The 24,947-nt window shown below is 39.9% G+C and overlaps 1 protein-coding gene and 1 pseudogene across 1 annotated transcript in view; both read right to left on the reverse strand.

Annotated features, from left to right (window-relative positions):
- The window catches only part of Rgs22 (regulator of G protein signaling 22), a 137,807-nt gene that overhangs the window by 77,552 nt on the left and 35,308 nt on the right, over positions 1-24,947 (reverse strand). The window contains 2 exon segments of the mRNA XM_052747618.1: positions 14,625-14,786; positions 22,627-23,248. Coding sequence (XP_052603578.1) covers positions 14,625-14,786; positions 22,627-23,248 — 784 coding nt within the window.
- On the reverse strand, positions 1,510-13,950 carry LOC128116386 (60S ribosomal protein L26-like 1; annotated as a pseudogene).

Raw genomic sequence — 24,947 nt, forward strand, 5'->3', positions numbered from 1 at the left:
AACTCCAGCCAGCAGGTCTGTGACGACATTGCTCTTTAGACCAGGTTTCACCTGAAGACTAATTCCTATTCTGTAGCTAGAGTTTTCCTGCCTGGCCCACAGTCAGGACAAATCTCTCTCACCTGCCAGTCCCACAGATGCTCAGACCCAACCAAGTAAACACAGAGACTTATATTGGTTACAAACTGTATGACCATGGCAGGCTTCTTGCTAACTGTTCTTACAGCTTAAATTAATCCATTTCCATTAATCTATACCTTGCCACGTGGCTCGTGGCTTACCGGCATCTTCACATGCTGTTTGTCATCATGGTGGCTGGCAGTGTCTCTCTGACTCAGCCTTCCACTTCCCAGCTTTATTCTCCTCCTTGTCCCGCCTATACTTCCTGCCTAGCCAATGGTCAATCAGTGATTTATTTATTGACCAATCAGCAACACACTTGACATACAGACCATCCCACAGCACTATTCCATGTTCCAGAGACTGACAGAAAACAGCTTCTCTTTAAAACAGGAGGAGAGAATATGCTCCCAGTGTGGACATGTAAGGAGTGAAGAGAATCCAAAGGCCACAGTCAGTTTAAGAGCAGAAAACCATGCAGTCAGTGTGGCTGCTCCACAGTATGCTCCTGAACTTTCACTTATTTCTTATTTGTGTGTTAATAGGAAGTGGGTCCACAAGCACCTTCTCAACTCCTACATGTAGTATTCAGGGAATATAGACCCCCTCAATTTCTTGATTCACATCATTAAAGTGTATTCATATGGATCCACAATTCTCTGCTGCCCTTACCATTTTAACTGGCTCTTATTCCACTCACAGCATTAATCTTTGATGAGCCCCTCTATGAACTCCAGTATAATAGGACAGTCCACCATGAATTCTAAACTGGCACTGTATTATCAGACAGCATCATCATATAAGCTCTCACGTACAGTGGTTTTACATGTCTTTATTCTCAAGATCTAGTGATCAGAGAGAGAGCAGAAACAACTCTCTAATGTTTTTCAATGAGTGACTGGCCATACACACAAGGGAAAACAACTCAGAAATAAACAGAGCATACTGTTGATACACACAGCTTGGCTACACTTTGAGAGAGTTATGCCAATCTTGAAAAGCTTGTGCCAAAAGAGTACATGTTATACAATTTGTACTGATGGTTTCCAGGAGTTGGGGAGGGAGGAGAAGAGGAGGTTGGTGCGGCTCTGGGACGGCAGAATGAGGCTCACTTGTGGTACATCCTATGTCTTGACTTTGACAGACATGCATGAATCTATAAATGATAAAATAACATCAAACTAAATATACACACACACAAATGAGTGCATGTAACGTTGATGAAACGTGGAAAAGATAGGTACATCAATGCTGATTTTACTCATTTTGATATTGTGCTACTATGATGGCTATTATTGGGTGTCAACCTGATTACAACTGGAATTAACTAAAACTCAAATGGTTGGGTACACCAGTGAGGGAATTTTTGTTTTTTTACTTAAGCAGTTTTTAATGAAAGCTGTATATGAGATGCCTCCAATCCTGCATCTTCTCAATCATTTCTTCCTTGTATTTGCCCTTCTCCTTTCCTACTGTTGAGACACGGCTTCTCTTTCCAGGATCTTTTGGTGGTCTCTGTCCAGCTTTAGCCTGACAACCACCTTGCTGGGGTGGATGCCCACATGGACAGCTGTGCCAATAGTCTTTTCTCGCTGCACTCATTCGATGTCGATGATGTGTTTCTTCCTGTACACTCGGACCACTGTGCCAATTTGCTGGCTGCTGTAGTGTCTTTGGACAACCTGAACTTCATCATCCTTTCGAATGGTCATAGATTGCACATTGTACTTCTGTCTGAGCTCTCTGGAAAGAGGGGAAGACATGATCTTCCTCCAATATGAGAAGATGCATTGAAATGCCTTTTGTAGCTCTTGCTTTGGTCAGAATTCACAAAGGGATTGAACTTTGTTTTAGCAGCTTCTGTCCAGTGATGGCCACGGAAGGAAAGAGGGATTATTTTTTTCTTAATTAAATCATTTGAAGTATGAAGACCCACTTCTAATCCATATCTTTGTGGTGGGAAGATCCATCTTTAATCTGGCCACACCTTCTGCTGGCAGCCTATATAAAGGATGTGCAGGAAGGATGCTTGCTCCCTTAGCCTGCTTGCTCTTGCTCTAGCTAGCTAGTCATTCCTCACTGGCATTGAAGCTGACTTCCCCAGGATTCCCCAGTGTATACAGAAGACCCACTGAGACAACCAGCCTTATGGACTGAACAACTACTGTATTCTTGCACTTTCATGTCTTAGACTCTTGTGGGCTGCAAGAATATATTATGAAGATTCAGCTGTGTATTAAAGTCTTACTTTGACCAGCCAAGGGTCTGTCAAATGGGAAGCCATTTATCATGGAATATTTGGTGTTATAGAGCCTTAATATTCCAGCTGTCTTCTGCTATGAAATTCTTATGTGCCCAAACACTCCCAGACCATATTGGCAAACAGCTAAATTTTCTCAGATCCCCTAGGTAAAATAACTCCCCTGCTGAGCCTAGGAGACAAGCAGGTTGCAGATTCACAGCTTCATATCTTGTGCAAATGAAGCTCATATCCTCACTTGCCTTCAAGCTTAGGGGCATTACAGAGCAATAGACTAAGGACAATAGGGCTTTTTGCATAACCAGGTGCAATAAGGACAGGAGCAGAATTCCACAGGCAAACACAGAATCATGTGGCCAGAGAGAGGTGAAGTCAGAGATTCTATAGTGGGTAAAGCAGATCTCTCGTAGAGTTTATCAGAGCCAGGGGTTGCTGTAGATATCGCTTTGTGTGCTGTGAATGTGTTGCTCTGATTGGTTAATAAATAAAGTACTGATTGGCCAGTAGCCAGGCAGGAAGTATAGGAAGGACAAAGAGAGAAGAGAATTCTGGGAAGAGGAAGGCTGAGTCAGGAGTTGCCAGCCAGACATGGAGGGAGCAAGATGTAAAGATACTGGTAAGCCATGAGTCACGTGGCAAAGTATAGATTTATAGAAATGGGTTAATTTAAGATGTAAGATCTAGCTAGCAAGAAGCCTGCCATGGTCATATAGTTTATAAGTAGTATAAGTCTCTGTGTTTACTTGGATCTGAGCAGTTGCAGGAGCCGGGTGGACACAGGAAAACTCCAGTGACAAGGGGTAAGGAGCCAGGAAGGATAGATGGAGGATGAAGGAACAGAGGATGAAGATCAGGTCAAAAGCATAGGAGCTTACTAAAACTATGAGGACAGCAAAAGTGGGCACAGAGAGGAGCTGAATGTGAGGACAGAGCTGAAGCTGTATAGATAGAATTTTTTCATAGAGGAATAAAGTTAATGTACAAAAGAGCATAGTGTACATAGATTCCTTTCCCTCAGATACCTCACGTCATATGTAGCATCTTTCCCAGGACTCTGGGAGGAATTTTCTCAGGGTAGGAACTTGGGAAAATTCTGTTATCCTTAGTAGTCCACAGCCTGTAAGCCATTCTAACAAATCCCTCTTCTCTCTATATATAGGGAGATGAGTTCTATAATTGCTGTCCCTCTAGAGAACCCTGACTGACATTGCAGGAACACTATCACTGAAGGAAAACACACTTATCATCTCTTTGGATTGTTTCTTACAACTGTATAAATATATAATTATCTCAAAACAAGATGTTTAATTTTGAAAAGAGATGCTAGAGAGATGGATTAGCAGCTAAAACCTTGTACTATTTGTTTGGATGCCTGAGTTCAGTTCCCAGCACTCACCCCAGGCAGCTCACAAACTCCTATAACTCCAGTTCCAGAGAATTGGATGTTATCTTCCTGCTTTCAAGGACACTGCACTCATGTGCACATACTCACACACAAACACAAAAATATTTTCATAATAAAAATAATAAAAACAAATTAAAGAGCCAGAGTTCTTCTATCCTGACAATTTTTCTGAAACTCAATGATAAGTTGGGTGGTGTGTATATATGAACCACCTATAATACAATTTATACCTTTCTGTGTGCCTCAAGATTTATTTTACTTTTATTTATGTATCTGTCTGCATGTGCACAGATGGATAGGTGCCCACAGAGGCCAGAAGAGAGTACTGGAGCCCTCTGAAATCTAGGTGCTGGGGACTGAACTTGGGTTCTCTGCTCTTAGTTACTGAGCCACCTCTCCAGCCCCAGGATCATTTTTAAGGAAAGAGAACAGCACGAGTAGGTGAGAAAATACAAGTGAAAGTCATCACAAACACAAGCTGGTAGGTGACATTGGTGATAGTGGAGTCTACATGATGTTAGAAACATCAACATCATCAAATCAAATGTACCACAGTGAGCACATGCTGGGCTTCTCTGGCAGATATTTTCTCCACTGTGTCCACTTCTCTGTACCCTGTGCAGTCCCAACACTTCTTATTACATTCATTTCACATGGTGGTGATATATTGTGCACCCCAATAAAGCTTGCTTGAGGATCAGAGGACAGAGCCAGCCACTATATTAAACTAGAGGTCAGACAGTGGTAGCACATGCCTTTAATCCTATCACTCGGGAGGCAGAGATCCATTTAGATCTCTGTGACTTCAAGGCCACACTGGGAACAGAGCCAGGCATGGTGGCACACACCTTTAATCCCAGTATTGGGAAGCACACATGCCTTTAATCCCATGAAGTGATGTCTGGGCAGAGAAAGGTATATAAGGCGTGAGGAAACAGGAAGTCTCTCTCTTGAGGCTGAGGATTCCGTAGAGGTAAGAACATGGCTGGCTTGTTCTGTTTCTCTGATCTTTCAGCTTCCACCCCAATATCTGGCTCTGGGTTTTCTATTAATAAGATTGTGTAGCACTTCCTGTTACATCTGGCAACCCAATGTTGTGTCACAAATTTACTAAAAAGCCACTTCCTGGGGCTCAGGCCTGAGCAGCGAACAGCTGCAGTCTCCACCCGACGTGGGCTGTAGTCTCTTTGGATTCTTCTCTCCTAGTGGGTTGTGGGCTCTGTCTGGATCCCCATTTCATACTGCTACCACACTAGGTAGTTGTCTTGAAACTTGCTCAAGCTTCTACTGCTCTACAGAGAAGCGGTCAGCCTCATATCTGAATCATCACTATCAGCAAAACTTGGTGAGTCAATGAAGATATCTTAAAAGGAGAAATTAGTTAAAAGAGAATCTTTCCCTTTTAATTTTTCCATTGTAAAAAATTTTACAATGGAAGGTGTTTGGTCTCTGTTTGATAACACATTTGGTGGTCTGAAAATGGAACAATTAAATGAGGATAATTAATGTTAATAGGATAGATGTAATGTCAATTATAAATATTATTTGTTTGATCATTTCTGTTTTATCATTATAAAAGTTGGTTAATGTGAGTGCAAAGATAAAAATTTTAGAAAAATTTGTTAAAAGAAATCATAGAGAAATTCAGACCCAGACAGAGGAATTTAAAGGTGAGCCAATCTCATCATTGCATTACACGGATACAGAGAAACAGCCTAGGGGTTTCAAACAGCCAACCTTAATCTATCCAGTAACCTACAGGAATTGCCAAATGCTCAAGACTGTGTACAAGCTGATTAGACTCCTGTGCAAATGTTAGATTTGAGGGAATTCAAGGAAGCTATAGTCTCATATGGTGTGCATTCTCCATTTGTAAAGCAGATGTCAAACTCGTGTTCAACTTTAATAGAATTATCCCTCAAGACTGGAAAGATTTGGTCACAGCCATCCTAGAAGCTGGTGCACAGTTACAATGGAGGACCTGGTGGAAAGATGAGACTAAGACCATTGAGCAACAATGTATGGAAATTCCCCAAGATCAATTTTGCAGAGAAGGCAATTATGCTGATATACAAAGGCAATCTTAATATGATGACCATACCCTAATTTTATGCCAAATGGCAGCCTTGAATGCTTGGGACAGAATTGGAGAAGTAGGAAGGAAAATTGAGTCATTGACAAAAGTTATGCAGAGCCCAAAAGAAAACCTTCACAGATTTCTTTAAAAGGCTATCTTCAGCAGTAAATAGAATGATGCCAAATTCAGAAGCTAGACAGATAATAATTGAATCTCTGGCTTTTGAAAATGCTAATGCATAATGCAGAAAGATAATTAGGCCATTAAAGGAAAGATCAGCACCCTTGAATGAATGGATCTGAGATACAATTAATATTGAATCTCATGACTGTGATGATGCTTGGATAGGAGAGGAGATTTCCTTATGTTTGAAGAAACTTAGTAATGTCAGGTGTTTCAATTGTGGTAAAAAAGGTCACCTAAAAAGGGATTGTAAACAGGACATTCCTAGAAACAATATTTTTTCAAGAAATAATATCAACAGAATGACCCTCCTTCTGGAATAAGGTGTGGTAAAGGGAAACATTGGACTAACAAATATAAATCAACAGGGACAGACAAGGTAATCCTTTGCCTTTGCCATCAGGAAACTCCCTGAGGAGCCTCTCACAGACCCCCATGGCAAATTCAGTTCAGTCTTTTCCTGCTATCGTAGAAGAAACCCCTTCCCAGAGCAATTAAATAACCTAATGCCTATTGTAAAAAACCATACTTCTTGGGGTGACAGATATGGAAGAGAGAACAAAAAATTCAGTAGAGACCATAAAGTGAATTTTTTGGCAAACTTCTATAAATGAACAAAGACCAAAATTAAAAATACAAATAAACAATGTTCTCACTGAAGGTCTTATAGACACAGGTGTGGATGTAACAATAATTGCACCAGAATCCTGGCATTCAAATTGGCCTCTTCAGGAGGTAGATGTTCAGCTTTTAGGGATTGGAACATTATCTCAAGTGAAACAGAGTGCAAGATGGATTGAATGTATAGGGCCAGAAACACAGAGAGGAAAATTAAAGCCATATGTGGCTAATACAGCTATGAATCTAGGGGGCCATGATTTATTACAACAATGGAATACCCAGATTAACATTCCTCCAGTCTCTAAAACAAACCATAAACTAACAGATATTTCTGAGAAAAATATTAGAAGGTATTATAAAGAACAGTCACCAACCATCCAGATTGTACAAGAACAGGGCACAACAGCTGCTGATCTTCCAAAGACACCAACAACCCTACCTTTAAAATGGTTAAGACAAACCTGTATGGTTCAGCAATGGCCTTTAACAACAGAGAAACTACAGGCCTTAGGACAGCTGGCAAGAAGAGTTAAATGCTCAGCATATTGAAGAATCAACCAGCCCTTGGGATTCTTCTATATTTGTAATGAAAAAGAAATCTGGTAAGTGGAGAATGGTAACAGATCTAAGAGCAATTAACAAAGTAATTCAGCCAGTGGGCTCTCTACAATCTGGAATTCCTTTGCCTACTCTGTTACCTAAAGGATAACCTTATAGTTGTCAATTTAAAATACTGTTTCTTCTCAATACCTTTACAAGAAAAAGACAGAGAAAAATTTGCCTTCATGGTAACTGCTTATAATAATTCCTGGCCAGTCAAGAGATATCAATGGAAGATTCTACCATGGGGAATGTTAAATAGCCCAACCCTGTGTCAATATTTTGTATAACAGCTGTTGGAAGTATTATGTAAAAAATTTCCTAATCTTTAATTTACCATTACATGGATGATATTTTACTAGCTGATTCAAATGCAGATACATTAGAAAGAATGTTTAAAGAAGTAAAGAAAATTTTGCCTTGTTGGGGATAGCAAATTGTTCCTGAAAAGATACAAAGAGGAGATTCTATTAATTATTTAGGATATAAGATAGGTCTACAAAAAGTTAGACTCCAAAAGGCGTGAATTAAGAGAGAATGATTACAGACTCTTAATGACTTTCAAAGATTATTTAGAAACATTTCTTATCTATGGACTGCTATTGAGGTAAAAAATTGAACTGAGTAATTTGTTCAAAAACTTAGAGGGTGACAAGGACTTAAATAATCCAGGAAAATTATCAGCTGAAGCTGACAAATAATTGGCTTTGGTGTAAAAGAAAATACAGGGTGCACATGTAGATCATTTGGATCCAAAGCTTGATTGCATTTTGGTTATTTTACCCTCTAAGCATTCTCCTACAGGAATTTTAATACTGAGGGAAGATATCATATTATATGTGATCCCACATGGGTCTGCCAGGTTCTCTAGCATGAGGTAATGAGGAGATCAATAAACTATTGATAGGAAATGTCCTGGAGGCCTCAGAATTTCATTAAAAATATCATGTTAAAAGTAAGGGTTTAAAAAAGGATTTTTCCATAACCTGGCAACAAGCCAAAGAAATTTTAAGGAAATGTCCTACTTGTTCTTTTCTTTTTTTTTTTAACTTCAGACTCCCTGAAGTCCTTTGTTTTTTATTTACTTATTTATTTTTTATTTTATGTGAATTGGTTTTTTGCTCACACAAACTGTGTGAGGATGTTGGATCCCCCAGAACTGGAGCTATAGAGAGTTGTAAGCTGCCATGTGGGTGCTGAGAACTGAACCTGGGTCTGGAAGAGCAGCCAGTGTTCTTAACCTCTGAGCCATCTCTCCAGTGCCCCCTTCTTGTTCTTTTTACAATCAGACTCCACTATCAGCAGGATATAACCCAAAGGGTACTCAGAGGATGTACAGATGGATTTGTTTCATTTTGTAGAATTTGGAAAATTGAAATATGTGCACCACACTATTGATACCTATTCAGGATTTCAATGGGCAACTGCTCTGTGATTCTGTAATCACACATTTACTCGAAGTTATGGCCATCAATGGTATACCTGTACAAATTAAAACTGACAATGCTCCAGCATATGTCTCTGGTAAAATGAAAAAAATTGCTTATTATAATATAAAGCATATTACAAGTATATCACACAATCCTACTGACCAATCAGTCATAGAAAGCTCAAATCAAATTTTAAAGGATATGCTAAAGAAATAGAAAGGAGTAACAAAAACCTCCAGAAACAGACTGCATAATACTCTATTAACTTTGATTTTTCTCAATGCTAATGAGAAAGGAACAACAGCTGTAGAGAGAGACACTGGATAATAGAAAAAAAACTACAGAATTAAATCAGCCTATATACTTTAAAGATGTGCTGACCTCAGAATGGAAACCAGGATATGTTTTACGTTGGGGACGAGGTTTTGCTTTTATTTCTACAGGAGAAGAAAAGCTAAGGATACCATCAAAATTGATAAAGGTTCTAGTTGAATAAGAGAGACCTCTTAATTAGAAGAGGTGATAGATCATCAACCAGCATGACCATTCAATTTAAACTAACTTATTACATTAACAAATGCTTTTCATTTAATCAGATATAACTTGCCAAAAGGGAACCTTCCAAAAGTTAGGGTTGGGGAATGGTTTTTGTTTTTGTCTTTTGGGGGAATGAAGGCTAAAAAATCTGAAGAACACCGGACAAATGAGATATCTGAAGAAAAAGGATGAATCATCCAGAAAAAAAATGTCCCAAGGAAAAAGAGTAAATTGGCCTATTGGTATATCACATATAAAATTTCATAAGTCTTCCTAAATATTTGTTTCTACTGTTCTCTAGAGACACATAATGCAAATGGCCTTATATAGTCTCAGTTAAATTAAAAATTAAAACTGGCTTTGGAGTTGGAGTGTGGCTCTCTCCTTCTCTAAACCCAAGCATGCTTGTTAAAATAAAATACAAAATCTCTGTATCATGTCAGAAGAGTCACCTGATATGGGACAGAAGAAAAACCAAAATTAAAGAACTATTCTATTGCCACTAATCTCATAATTCTTTGGTTTTATTTTGACTCTTTACAACTTTTCTTAAGGTATGAATTTTATATCAAAATTATAAGATTTACAATTAAAATTAAAAGATTTATAAACTTTTGTCATGATATTAATGGTCATATAGAGCACTAATCCTAGAAAAAAGGCTTCATCTAACTTTCTGTATATGATTTCGGGTTTGATTCTCTATCAGTTTTCTGAAGGGAACCATGACTGTGTCTAACAGTGACTTTGAAGAGGATGGGGCCCTACAACAATGATTCCATGAGGATGATGATAACACCACTAAGCTGACAAACACCACCCAAGGATCAGCTTTGGACTACAAACTGCTCAGGACAATTTTGAGATGGCCAGCTGAGATGATCCAGCCTCACAGACTACTCGAGCAAGGATTTGAGACAAGCCCTACACTTTTGCATTATGCAGAGACTGGACAACAAATGATACAGCTACCTATCCCAGGACTTGACAATTAACCCCAAATTTTTCTTTTCAGGATCCCCTTAAGATGCCTTCACCCTCAGACAGCAGGAAATAATTTTAATAACACAGTGCGCACATTCCCAAGAGGTGGGGTGGGTGGTTTTTTGGTCATGAAAATAATTTTAATAACACAGTGCGCACATTCCCAAGAGGTGGGGTGGGTGGTTTTTTGGTCGTTAAATGGGTTATGGATAATTATCATTGTTTAGGGTGTTTGATTACAAAGGAGATTAAATTCAGAGTTCTTATTTTGAAAAAAAAAGAAAAAGAAAAAAGAGGATATAGATAAGAGGTATATTATTGAATCTACTCTGAAAAGAAAAAGGGGAAGAATATAGATATGATAAAATAAAAAGGTAGATTATTGAATCCACTTTTAAAAGGCAACTACTATTTAAATATTTTACATTGGATTGGATTTTTGTATATTGTATACAAATTATGTATATTGATACAAATTCAAGAATGAAAATACTGTACACATATTTTTAATCTTGTTCAAGGCATTATACCTATGCAGTTCATTTAATAATGCAATGCAATTTTCTAGTCCTTGAAAGTTATTACCAACTATTTAGGATAATAAAGAAATGCAGGTTAGTAGTTAGTCATTACAATCAAACTTGTAGTCATATTAGGTATGTTTTCAAGTTCAAGCAGAAATATATTTTAGATAGACAGATCATCTTCAAGTCCTTCAGAGATTTATAGAATATGGAATTTAAGATGTTTTAATAACAGATTTTTTTCTTTTTTTATGACACATGGCTGCTCCTGCCAGCACCAATCTATTTCAGAGAAGATGATGGGCATCAAAGAAACTCCTTATGAAGTTGACTTTCATTGTGGCAAAAGTTAGTCACTGGGCAAGAAAGTGCCCTTGCCTTGACTGCTGACAGTATGCTGTCCAAAATGGACAAGCAGGACACAAAAGAAAGTACTGCTGATCCTTGCCAAGACAAGGTAGGAAGGCTCTTTAGAAAATCCTTCTTCACAGATGAGTCTGTCAGATATTCTAGGCCTGTAGGTCAAAGATGGATGCCCCAACATTGCAAAGAAACCTCAGGTGGCTGTCCAGGCAGCTAGCTGTTTCTGTCATTTCTCACAATATTTGGAAGTCGTGTATTTGCACTTCCTCCTTACTCAGTTAATATTATTTCCTTCTCAGGTCTCTGAAGGAATTGAAGATTAGATAGTTATAGTTATAGCTTTCCTTGTTAACAAATTCAGAACAGAAACTCACTAAAGAGGTGTAAAGTGTCTAAGTTTGAAAGATATCAAAAGATAGCTTTCAGTTGGTAATGCAAGTTAGGATAGAAAGTGAATTAGGTACATTTTGGACTCACCAAAATAGATCAGATAATGGAGTATTTTCTCTGAATCTGTCAAATGCAAATGGACTGGTAATTGTTGATGTATTTATTGCCTGTATATATTATATATAGTTATTGTACTTATTGTATTTAGTTTTTCTTATCTTAATTATACCTTCTTTATTATTTTAGATTAAAAAAAAGGGGGGATGTGGTAATATATTGTATACCCCAATAAGGCATGCCTGGGGATCAGAGGACAAAGCCAGCCACTGTATTAAATATAGAGGTCAGCACACACCTTTAATCATAGCATTTGGGAGGAAGAGATCCCTCTGAATCTCTGTGAGCTCAAGGCCACACTGGGAAGAGAGCCAGGCATGGTGGCACAGGCCTTTAATCCCAACACTAGGAAGGAAGGAAGATGGCAGGGCACAGAAAGGTATATAAGGCATGAGTAAACAGGAAGTCTCTCTCTTGAGGCTGAGGATTTAATAGAGGTAAGAACATGGCTGGCTTATTCTGTTTCTCTGATCTCTCGGCTTTCACTCCAACATCTGGCTCTGGGTTTTCTATTAATAAGACTGTTTAGCAACTCATGTTACAGTGTTTCCTACTAAACCATGAACCCTGGAATGAAGCAGGTTTTAGCCTATAAAGAGTTATCACAGCATTTTACCAAAAGTGCTAAAAACAATTCAGTGAGATGACAAATCTGTACCAACAACTGCACACACATTATGAGAACTGATCATACAGTTAGCTGTACAGGGATGTACTTACAGAGATCAGCCAAACCTTCCATGCATCTAAAGATACCCAAGCACACCAAGTGTCTTAGTCACTGTTCTATTGCTATGAAGAGACGTCATGACCACAGCAACTCTTATAAAGGAGAACATTTAATTGGGGGCTGGCCTACAGTTTCAGAAGCTTAGTCTATTATCATCATGGCAGGGAGGATGGCAGCGTGCATGGTGCTGGAGAAGCAGCTTAGAGCTACATCCTAATCAACAGGTGGGGGTGGGGAACTGGGCCAAGCACGGGACTTTGAAACCTCAAAGCATACCCCCAGTGACACACTTCCTCCAAGAAGAGCACACCTCCTAATCCTAATCCTTTCAATTACTTTCACCCCCAGTAAGCAAACATTCAAATACAAGAGCCCATGGGGGCCATTCTTATTCAAACCACCACATTCCACTCCCTGCCTCCCAAAAGCTTGTAACCATAACATAATGCAAAAATGCATTTAGTCCAACTTCAAAAGTTCCCATAGTCTATAAGAGTCCCAATACTGTTTTAAAGTCCAAAGTTCAAAGTCTCTTTTGAGACTCAAAGCAATCTCTTAACTGTAACCCCCTATAAAAGCAAAATAAAAGAGCAGATCACATACTTCCAACATACTATGGCACAGAATATACATGGCCATTCTAAAAGGGAGAAAATGGAGCATAGTGAGGAAATACTAGACAAATCAAGACCAAAAACCAGAAGGACAAATTCCACATTCTATCTTACGTCAAAATACTCCAGATTTCCAACTCCTTCCGGTTTTGTTGACTGCAACATATTTCTCTCTCTTGGACTGGTTCTGAATTCAGTCTGCAGCTTTCCTTCACAAATATCCCAAGACTCTGGCATCTCTAACACCTTGGGGTCTCCAACACAATCCAGGCTTCACCTCACAGCTTCACACAGTGGCCTCTCTAGGCCTACATTCAGGGACACCTCTGACACACACCTGGCCTCAGTGGTTTTCTTTAGCCATAGAGAGAAATTCCACAACCCTTTTTCTTGTATCCTTAACTCTAAATCCAGAACTACATGGCCAAAGCTGCCAAGTTCTGCTCTACTTGCTGGGACTGAAACATGGCCCCCTTGTTCAATTACATCTTTATTAGCTTTCTGTTGTTGATGCCTTCCTTCATTGCTTACATTTTTCTTTAATTCTTTTCCCCAAGTTGGAAGCTTAGCTGGGTAGGATCTTGCCCTTAAGTCACCATTCCCTTTATTCCATCTAGCATCAGACTTGTCTTTAAGCTTTTTCTCTCCTTGAGCACTGGACTTAGCTCCATCATACTTTCTGGTGCTCCTTTTCTCCTCAAACTGTACATTTTGTATTTCTCTTTCTTCAGCTTGCTCCTTCTCATTATAGATCTGCATACAAGTGATTACTAATAACCACATTACACAGTCAATACTAGGCTGTCTTGAAACCTACTCTACCAACACCATTAATCTCAGGCAGATTTTAGGGACAAGGGCAAAAAGCAGCCATATTCTTTGCCAAAATAACACAAAAAATGGTCTCTAGGCCACTTACTAAAATTCTTCCCCTTTGAATCCTCTTGAACTGGGCCATGATAATTTACATTGCTTGTAGTACCACTTTCTTCCATACCCCTATTAGTATGGCCCCTTAATCCCTGCTTAAAGCATTCAGCTGCTTTCCTAATCCAAAGTCCCCAAGTCCACATTCCACCAACAAGCAGCAAGAGCAGGGCTGTCACAGAAACCCCCACTCCTGGTACCAACTTCTGTCTTAGTCACTGTTCTGTTGTTGTCAAGAGACACCATGACCACAGCAACTTTTACAAAAGAAAGCATTTAATTGGGGGCTTGCTTATAGTGTGAGAGGTCAGTCCATTTCATCATGGCAGGGAGCATGATGGCAAGCATGGTGCTGGAACAGTAGCTGAGAGCTACATCCGGAGACACAGGTCAAGAGAAAGAGAGAGCCTGGCCCTGGCATAGGCTTTTGAAACCTCAAAGCCTACCCCCCTCCCAGTTACATACTTCCTCCAACAAGGCCACACCTCCTAATCCTTATAATATTTACAAGTAGTTTCACTCCCTGGTGACTAAGCATTCAAATATATGAGCCTATGGGGGCCATTCTTCTTCAAACCACCACACTAAGCATCTAAAAGATAAGTGCTTTTCAAAAAAAGGCAAAGATAAATGGGTCACTTTAAGTTTCCACAGCTATATAATCATGAGACAAAAGGTATTATTTATAACTAGCCTAAGAAAAATAAAAGAAAATAATTTTAATCCACATTATTTTCCTTACCAATACAGAAGCAGAGGTTTTATAACCTCAATCTGAATGTTTTTCAAATGTTCTTCTGTCCACCGGGATCCATGCAGCAGTTTAAACTTTGATAGGATTTCTGTAGAAAGGTAGCGCTCCCCACTGCTCACAAGGTAGCATTTCTTCATTTTCTCAAGATGTCTTAGATAAAAACAGTTATACACATGTCAATACAATATTCAACTTCCCAAATGTAAATGTTTCAGACAAGCAGTAAATACCTCAGACCAACACTCGTTACAGAGTACTAAAGGGTTTTGTAGACATAGACTATTTCCCAGGGTGTTTGCTTTTCTCAATAAGCTGGATGGCCTTGTAGAGCTGTGCACATCAAATCTCTAAAATTTAGGTAAATTTTTTTAGGTAAAATAGGTAACTGTGTTACCTATAATGGTAAAAAAGGCAGCAGATGTAGGTAAGTGAGGACTAGAGAGAAATCAGCCTGCTAATCCCAAGACCCATGGGAATGCCAGAAATTCTTCTACAGGAGACACAGGGGGGCCAGAGCCATGAAGATGTAAGGGAGACATCAGAAAGAAGCTGTGATGTCATGCTGCTGGCTTTGAAGGTAGAGGAAGGAGTCCTAAACCAAGGAGTATAGGCAGTCTTGTTGGAGCCCATTTTTAGGTTTCCTAGTAGCTTTACCCAGCAGGTCTGCATAGAGAGGATGATTGGATCACAGGTCTGAGTGTAGGTGTCTGAGATGGTCTGCACTTGGCTGTGCTGGGGGAGGTCTTTTGCTCCACTCCTTGGCATTCCTTTAAATATCCTAGGGCAGAAACAGTCAGAGCCTGATGGATTAGGATCCAGACCCTCTTGAGGCTATCCTATATTTTCTATCTACTTCTCTCCCCTCTATCCTTCTAACTAGTATTTCCTGCTGCTCCTACTCAAGAGTACTCTGGGGGTAATGTGGGGGTGAGGGATAGCCCCCTACAGATGGTGCCCAAACAGAGACTAAGACAAAAAGACTAAGAAAAAAAATTCCAGAGGGCTTGGCAAAAACAGGAGTGAGGTCCTGCCAGGGCTGGTCTAGTTTTGTAATGTAAAAAGTTAAATGGGGCAGGGGGTTTTATCCTCAAGAGAAAAAGAAAAAACAGACTGGAAGGATGTCTGCATATAATCTTCTCTATCAAGATTTCTCTCTTTCTGTCTCTCTCTTAATTTCTATCTATGAAAATTAAGAAAGGTAGAGTGTAGTAATTTACTGCAGGAAGAAATTTAGAGTAAGGTAGTGTAGAAAAAATTTAGAAAAATAGCATAAAGAAAACTTAGGATAAGATAGGCAACTACACAGAGAAACTAGGTCTTTAATTTTCTAACTTTGGGGCTATGAATGAAACTAGGGAAAAATCTATCCTCTTTGAGTTTAACGGGCAGAAAAAAACTCTTCTTTGAGCTTATCAGGCAGAATAAAAGATTCCTATGGAAGCTTTTGGCCTGGGGACAGCTAAAATGCTAAGTCCAAGCAGCAGACGAAAGAGATTTCCCCTGGGGCAGATGCAGAGGACAAAACAAAAATCCTCTGCTGCATCAGCAGTGCCCGTGAAAACTTGTGTAACACCTTACCAGCAGAATTTGCTTCCTCCTGGCCATGAAGCCAAAAAGATTGGAGAACAGATGTTTTGGGGAAATGTGATGGTCTCTCTCTCTCTCAAACTAAAAGCTTTCTTAAAAAACTTAATCTCTCTCTAAAAAACTAAAAAGCCTTTCAGAACTTTCTTTCTCAGTTTCTCTTTCTGTAAGAGAAAAATTAGATTCACCTGAAATAGTTCACCTGTGGTTCTCTCTAAGAAACAGAAAAACCTCTTGGAACAGGGCCAAACCTCTCTGCTAAGCTCTGTCTTTCTTTCAAGCCAGGAGAAGCAGCAGTCAGAATCCCCTGAGGTTAGATAGAACCTAACCATAAATGCTTGGGAGAATCACCTGTAACGGCTTTAGAAACAACAAACCTCTTGGAATATGGCAAATCCTCCCTGCTGGTAAAAACAGCAGCCAGAAGTTCCCTGTGGTTAGTGCCTAGTGAGAGAGTACAGGTAGGAAGCTGAAGCAGACAGCTTCCCTGAAGGTGAAGCCACAACAGAGGCAGTACAGGACCTGGGCAAGGGCTACTGGCAAGGAGGATGCAGGAAAGCCAAGCCTCTCAGCTGCAGCTGCAGCTGAGGCATCTGTCTGAATGAAAAGGTTGCTCATAATCACCCTAGTGCAAAGATCCCCTGAAGCAATGCAAACCCTCTCTGTTAGTGTTGTCTCTTCACTTCTAACCAACAACTGAGAAGCGATTAGCCAGCACCTCTGAGTTTGAGTGCATTCCGGAGATACTAGGGTTCCTGCAGTTGTCAACAGCTTCCTCCAGCATGGAAAAGAGGCAGGAAGGTGCAGGACCTGGGGAAAAACTGCTGGCATACAAGCAAAGCCAAAGCCAGTGGGAACAGCACAGTCACCTGCCTGACTACAATCCCTGGGTTGGTAGATGAGGCTACACAGCATCCATGGCTGCAAAAAGAAATCTCTCTAAGAAAAGCTCTTTTCTATCAGAGAAAGGACCTGGGGAAAGTTGCTAGAGTTTGAGGCAGATTTGAAGAGAAAAGTTCCTACCTCCAGAGGCAGCTAGCACAAGAACAGAGCCACAGCCTGAGGCATCCGAAGCTCTGCATCTGGGAGGAAGAAACAAGCAGGACTAGATAAAGATCCATCAGGGAAAGTCTCTCTGATGGAGCTGTAGGAAAGCTTAGCTTTAAGTGCTTTTGTTTCTTTTCACTGACTGGTTGGGGCAAATGAACAAGCCCTGAGGAAATTTTCATATCAGGGATGCCCACCTCTATGCATGCTAGCAGGGTAGGTGCGATTCTGATCTGGGGCCAGTATCAAATGAAAGAAAAACACCTAGTGGGGCCAGCTCAGGGAGAACAGAAATCTCTCAATCTCCTGTGGTGAAAAAGCAAAAAGCTTGACTCAAATCTCCCAGGCTAAAAGCATGAAAACAAGCCTGGTAAAAGGGAGCCAGAAGTTGGCTCTCAGACCCGAAAGAAACTATAGGAAATAAAGTCTGAAACATAGTGATGCTATAGAGAAAGGCATCCTGGGAAATGTAGTATAAAGAAGCAAGATAGCATAGGCAAGCCAGTACAGAGAAAAGGCAGACAAACTGGGACAAAAACTTTCAAATGTTCATCTTAAAACATTGCTTTTATTCCAAGCACTGCTAAAAAGCTTGGCTTTACCTCCCCAAAGCAAACAGGTGATCAAAAGCTTGCTCACAAGAGATAATTAAAATGAAGAAAGCTTATGAGATTGTGTTGTGTTTAAGATTCCAGAGAAACATTGATAGCATTAAAAGATGCTCATGGTAAACTTAAAATACAGTTGTTGTTGTTGTTTTTAAGTAAGAAGGAGGAAAATTGAGAGTTTGTTGAATGTCAGTTCCAAGGAAAAACTGTAAGGAACTTGGAGCTGTGCCACTTTTGGCTCCTTTGGGAAAATGCCTTATATTGCCTAATAACTGCACAAGAAATTTTTGCTAAGACCTTTATGGCAGTTCAATACAAGAATTTCACCCTCTGTCTAAGACAAGGCTTTTTGGTAGCTTTTCTGCTATAACAGAAACATTTGCCTGAATTATGACACAGGGAAGCTGTTACGTTAGGGAGTGGCATTGTCCTGAGAGTGTTACAGTCCCCTAGCAACAAGTGTTACAGAACTCACTAACTCCCAGCATGGAAAGACATTGAGAAATTAGGTTCTTGTTTCCAACTGTCAGGAGAACTTTTAGAATTATATCAAAGCTACTGTAAACTCTGAACTTTATTTGAGTACTTCCTGTCTTGTTAACAATTTTGGTAAATAGTGCTTCTAAAATCTTTTCTAAGAGATAGGTTAAGAGATTCTTCCTAGTGTAAACTAGTTCTGTTAAGAGTAAGAAGTAGAGCCGGGCGGTGGTGGCACACACCTTTAATCCCAGCACTCGGGAGGCAGAGCCAGGAGGATCTCTGTGAGTTCGAGGCCAGCCTGGGCTACAGAGTGAGTTCCAGGAAAGTCACAAAGCTACACAGAGAAACCCTGTCTCAATCCCCACCCCCCAAAAAAGAGTAAGAAGTAGAAAATTAAGAAATCTCTTTAGGTGTTTGCTAAGTTAGACATTTGCTAATGGTAGCCCTATTGAGAGTTTGCTAAGAGATTCTTCTAGTGTAAGTTAGTTAAGAGTAAGAAGTATCTTTACTAAAGTAGTCCTATAGAGTTTCCTTATAAATATGTTTGTCAAATATATCTATAAAATTTCTTTAAGACATGTAGTCCTATAGAATTTTTTTAAGACTATAAGCTTGTATAAATATAAGAACTATATTTGCTAAGGTAGTCCTATAGAGTTTCCTTAAGAATATAAGCTTGTAGCCGGGCGGTGGTGGCGCACGCCTTTAATCCCAGCACTCGGGAGGCAGAGCCAGGAGGATCTCTGTGAGTTCGAGGCCAGCCTGGTCTCCAAAGCGAGTTCCAGGAAAGGCGCAAAGCTACACAGAGAAACCCTGTCTCGAAAAAAAAAAAACAAAAAAAAAGAATATAAGCTTGTAAGAAGTATAAATAAGTATATGTTGAATGTGAGTTTGTGAAAAGTGTAAATGTTGAATGTGAGTCTAAATGCTTATTGTAAATACATGTAAATGGCCATGCTTGTTGTAAATGTAAGAAGTGTAAATAAAGTAAATCATAGAAATATAAGGAAGGATATAAGCTTTAGGTCTAGGGACATGGTGAAGGTTCAATTAGAGCATGGTTTCCCAACCTGGGATGCAGAATACAGCATCCATAGCAGACTGCAAAATTGGCAGTTCCAAAAGCCCCCCAACAACAACAAGAAGCAGGTTCAGAGACTGCCAGCTTCAGAAAGCAGCAGCAGCAGGCATGACCTGCTGAGACCCACGGAACGTCAACACAGTGCAGGTGGCAAATGCACGAGGGTCTGCAAGCTTTCTACCAAAGGAAGTCGTGGGAAGAACAGACACACTAAGCTACGAGAAAAGTGAACAACAGGCTTGGAAAGCCCAGGCAAGATGCTAGGCTGAAAGAAAGGCAAATGGCAGCCAGTGGCTTGGAGAGCCCAGTGGCTTGCGTCGCTGAGGGAAAGGTGAATGGTGAGCAGCAGTGAGTAGTGGCGACTGCAGAAACCAGACTGCTTTCAGGAGTGGAAAAGCGATGTCAGTCCTGAACAAGCAGCTGAGACATGCGGGAACTGCTGAGTGCTCCAGGCTGAACAGCCAGACCAGGATTCTGTGGAAACTGCTGAATGCTACAGAGGATTCCTAGACCTGAGATGCTTAATACTGGACTGTCAGCAAGGCAGGTAAGGGGATCCAAAAAAGCTACAGTTTGTAGCAGCTGGGTTTTCTACCAGAGCCAGGGTTGCCATGGGAGGATCACAATTCAGCTCATGGCAGCTGAAGGAGCCTTGAGCCCAGGTGGCTGTGAGGTGAAGCTCTCTAGCCTGGCCCAGGGGTGGTCTGGTTACAGAAGGCTACAGACTGTAAAGTGCAGCAGTAGCTGAGAGTGAAAGTTTCAGAGAGACTTGCTTGAACTGAAAAAGTTTTGGTTATGGAACTCCTCATATTTGGAGTTGTTTGCTATATACAGACTTAAAGGCAGCTGACAAGCCAGGCCCTGATTCTGAGCACTCAGAGGAACTTTAAGAAAGGTACCAGAACTCTTTTTGTACTTTTGAACTTAAGAAAATGAACAGTAGCAATTTCATTGCAATGGGACAGGTTGAATTTGCTTACACAAATAGACTCTAAGAACTCTGATGATTTATGGAACTGTTTATGTAAAAATGGAACTGCTAAAAAGTTGAATTGTTTAATTAGAGAATTTTTTTCCTAAAAAATTATAAAGAAAGGGGGGAATATTAATATTCCTTAGTCTATTTAATTAAAAAAAATTTTAGTGTTACTTGAGTTAATTAATGTTATGCTTTATATAGTTCTATTAAGAAATTGTTTTTTTGAATGTAGGTTTGTAAGAAAGTGTTAATGGTCATATTGAGAGTAGGTTTGTAGGAATTATAATGGTGTATAGTAACATTTATACCTATTGATATTGATGCACCATGGTTTGGTGAAGTCAAGGAAGTATTTAAGTTTGATGTGAATACATCAGAAGTTTATCCTATGTTTTGTTAGCAAAAAATTCAAATGGTTCTATTAAGAGTTTGCTTTAAGATGTAAGGTTGAGAGAATTGTAACTATGTATAGCAATATTTATGTTAGAATTATGTTAACCTGTTAATGTCAATGATGAAGCTAAGGGAGTTTTTAAGTTTGATACAGTTGCATCAAGAGGTTTTTTTTTTTTATTTAAAGGGCTTGATGCACCTAAGACTGTTGTAGTCACCTTAGATGAATTCCAAAAAGAAATGACATCTTTATCATCCTCTACTCCTATACTAGAAGATATGACAGCTATGGAGAGTGCTGTGAGCTCTTAATGGGGAGTTGTTTTTATATATTAAGAAGGGGGAACCTGCTGGAGCCCATTTTTAGGTTTCCTAGTGGCTTTACCCAGCAGGTCTGCATAGAGAGGATGATTGGGCCATGGACCTCAGTGCAGGTGTCTGAGACAGTCTGCACTTGGCTGTGCTGAGGGAGGTCTTTGCTCCACTCCTTGGCATTCCTTTAAACACCCTAAGGCAGAAACAGTCAAAGCCTCATGGGTTAGGATCCAGGCCCTCTTAAGGTTTTCCTGTATTTTCAATGTTTCTCTCCCCTCTATCCTTCTAATTTTCCTGCTGCTCCTACTCAAGAGTACTCTGGGGGAAATGCGGGGGTGAGGGATGCCCCCCACAGTCACCTCAATAAACTGGAAAATGTAAAGAAATAGGTTCCCTCTTGAACTGTTGCTTTAGGTCACTGAATGTGGGAAATTCATTATAGAGACAACAGAAGTCCATGGTATTGGTCCTGAAAATCCCAAGGTTTTTTGCATATGACTCTCTTGATATGTCTTACAAATATGGATCAAGTCAGGTTACAGAATCAGAATCAACCATTTGTTGAACCCTATTCAAAACATAAAACCTGTGACCCAAATACTATTCTAATAAATATAACAACCCAGTCACTAGTAGATCTCTACCAAGCCCTTAAGAAGAAATGCAGCCTAACATGCTTCAGATTAGATTGGGAGCTACAGACATAAGGACTTCCTTAAAGTAGTATCCTGTTAAGATGAACAGTCACAGTAACCTGAAGCATAGGGAGCTAGCCACAGGCAGATCTGAGCCCCACCAAACTTCAGAAGAGACTTCATACAAACAGACAGCTATGTGGAATCTGACCAAAGACCACAGGATGTGTTAGCCAGGCAGGTTGTTGAGCTAAGAGGCCCACACACTGGCATCCATCCCTGTCTATATGAGTGTGGTCATATAGCTGATAAATTACTTTTTGTATAAAATTTTTTATAACATTTTGACACTATAAAAATTTTAGAGCAGATATATATAGAATAATTTTAGAGCAGATCTGGAATTTATGGGAAGAAACATTATTCAAACTGTTACCGGTATATTTTTCATTTATTTATTTACTTGTTTGTTTATTTTATTTATTTTGTGTGTCTTGAGTGTTTGGCTTGCATGCATGTATATGCCCTACATGTGTGTCTAGTGCCCATAGTGTTCAGAAGAGAGCAACAGATCCTCTGGAGCTGGAATTATGGATGGTTGAAAGCCACCATGTGGGTGCTGGGAACTGAACCTGGGTCCTTTGCAAGAGCAGCAAGTACTCTTAACCATTAGGCTACCTCTCCATCCCTGGTATCTTGAAGCTAGGAAATCAGAAAACTTGTGATATCAAAAATTTATTATCATAAAATACATGTCATTGTTTTTATCCCTCCCAATGCATAAACTATATTTTTAATATTTAATATTTGTGCTTAAATAGCTCAAACAAATAATCTATAATTTATTTTTTAAAACTTTTGAAAATACCTTTGATGTCTTCCAGGGTCCTTAAGGACTTTTAACCTCTCGATGTCCATCCACAGCCACCAGTATCTTTCTCCTAATGTTCCCTTTAGAAACTTCTTAAATCTTTCAAATTCCCTTCTGCTGCCAATGTCATAGACTCTGTGAGAAATACACCAGTCGGCCCTGCCCTCCGGCCCAAGACTCTCACTCTTTGAACTTAAACTTGCTTTTTCCAATTTCTCTTCTGAGATTTCCTTTTCTGTTTCAAACTGAGGTGATCTCACAACCTTCCTTCTAGGCACAGGATCCATGCTATCGAATATCAGCTGGGATACGTTGTAGAAGTTGATGTAGCCTGGGATGTCCCTAAAGGAGTGGCCTGTGATGTGCTCAATGGCTTGTCTCAAGATAAAGACTATATAGTTGTTGAGAAATTCTTCAACTGATGAGAAATGCATTGTCAGGTTCTTGTCAACCTGGCCCTCTTTCCTTTCAAGGTATATTCTCAGAAGAGCTTGGGAAGGAGTATCTTTTATTGATACAGAGCCTTCTTCTTCTTCTTCCAGCTCAGGAATTATTTCAGTGGTTTTAGTTGGGCTCTTTGTTTTCCTGGGGTGAATTCCATCATCAAATATAAAGCTCTCTGTATTAAATTATAAAAGGCTGATAGGTTAGATATGACACAAGCTCTTCCACTGTTAGGTGCTGTAGAAAACGGCAAATGGGGCAATCACATGGACCAGTAACTTCAGAAGAATTCTCAGACCTTGTTGGGAGACCATGAGGGAAAATCTGCCAACAGGAATTAACTTTCCCTTCATGCATATGTACTAAATATTTATAATAGGCTTTAATAACTATCATGCATGTAATTCTTATCATTAAAGTAACAAAATAACGTAGGGACTTATAAAAGATTACATCCCTCCCAAACAAAATATAGTTTTAGTTCTTACTTTCTCTTTCAGAATTCAGTGAACTATGAAAGTGTCACATGTCAGTCTATCCTCCCAACTCCACAGCTCAGGAGATTGTCATCAATGTGCCTGCCCTTAGTGACCACTTTCTGTTGCCAGATTTGAAATCTCCATTGACTAGAAACATTTCATTATAACTCTGTATTGAAAATGAATACAACAACTTTCCCCCAAGTCTGTAAACCTGTGAAGGGATGCAAGCACTCTTCTCAATCCCATAGAACCGGAAGAAGGCTGGGCTGGGCACAGAGAGCAAGGAGAGCATTTCTGCCCAGTGCCCTTTGGCCAGCCTTTCTTTCTGCTCACTATCATGTGCTCTAGTCTTCCACTTCAATACAGTGAGAAAGAGCAGGAAGCAGACAGAAATTTAGATATTTTCAACCACAAAGGTTGGTTGGTTTTTAATCTAGACTTTTCGGTCAATTATTGCAGCTAGGTCCACCTTCTCTGGGCACTACATACTTATCGCGGAGAGGGTGGGGTGAACTGCTAGCAACTTCCTGAATTCTCAGGAATCATATCTGGAATTTCTACCTCCATAATATCATAGTTAGTGACTCCCATTTTGTGGCAGTTTCTTTCAATTTTTGTGAAAAATTGGTATCACCCACGAAAATTCCCTATGAACTGATCTGTTTTCCAAGAAGAAAAATAGTCTAAACTGAGAAGTAGGAAGCAAATTCAATTTCCATCAATGATTATTTCCATGTTGTTGTTGTTGTTGTTGTTGTTGTGAGACACAATCTTCTTGCCTTAGCTTCTTGAGGCCTGGAATTCTAGCATGCTCCAACAATCCCAGTCCATTTGCTTTTAGGTCAGAAATATCATACCTACTTTATTGCAAAGATTTAGTAAGAGGAATTTATAAAGTGTGACAGAAATAAAGACAAGACACTCCCTGGCTGACTACAGAAGGTGTGCCGAGCTCTGGGGTTGCATTTTCTACATATTTACTGTATATAATTAGTCTAAGCTGATAGATGAGAAAAAGCAGGATTCCAAGTGGAATAACTCCCAAGGACCATGCTGCTAAGAGCTGGTCATGCTCAGGTGGTCCCGCCATGCCAACACAGCAGAGGCTGGGGCGAGAAGGATCACTGTGACCGCAACGCCCGCCAGAGGAACTGAGCAAGTCTGCAATTAGCCTGGACTGCACAGTGTGACCCTGTCTCAGCAAACAAAATCACATGACTAATAAATATCGGAATTCAGTTCTAACTGCCTCCATTTTACCATACCCACTCCTTGAAGTAGTAAATGAACCAGGCACACGTCTGTAATCCTGGTACCTGGGAGGTTGAAGTGGCAGGACTGAGTTTGAAACCAGCCTGGGCTACATAAGGAGACTCTGCTTCAAAAACAACA

Source organism: Peromyscus californicus, unplaced genomic scaffold (assembly GCF_007827085.1).
Source record: "Peromyscus californicus insignis strain IS unplaced genomic scaffold, ASM782708v3 Scaffold_20__1_contigs__length_68692818, whole genome shotgun sequence".
NCBI classification, from domain to species: domain Eukaryota; kingdom Metazoa; phylum Chordata; class Mammalia; order Rodentia; family Cricetidae; genus Peromyscus; species Peromyscus californicus.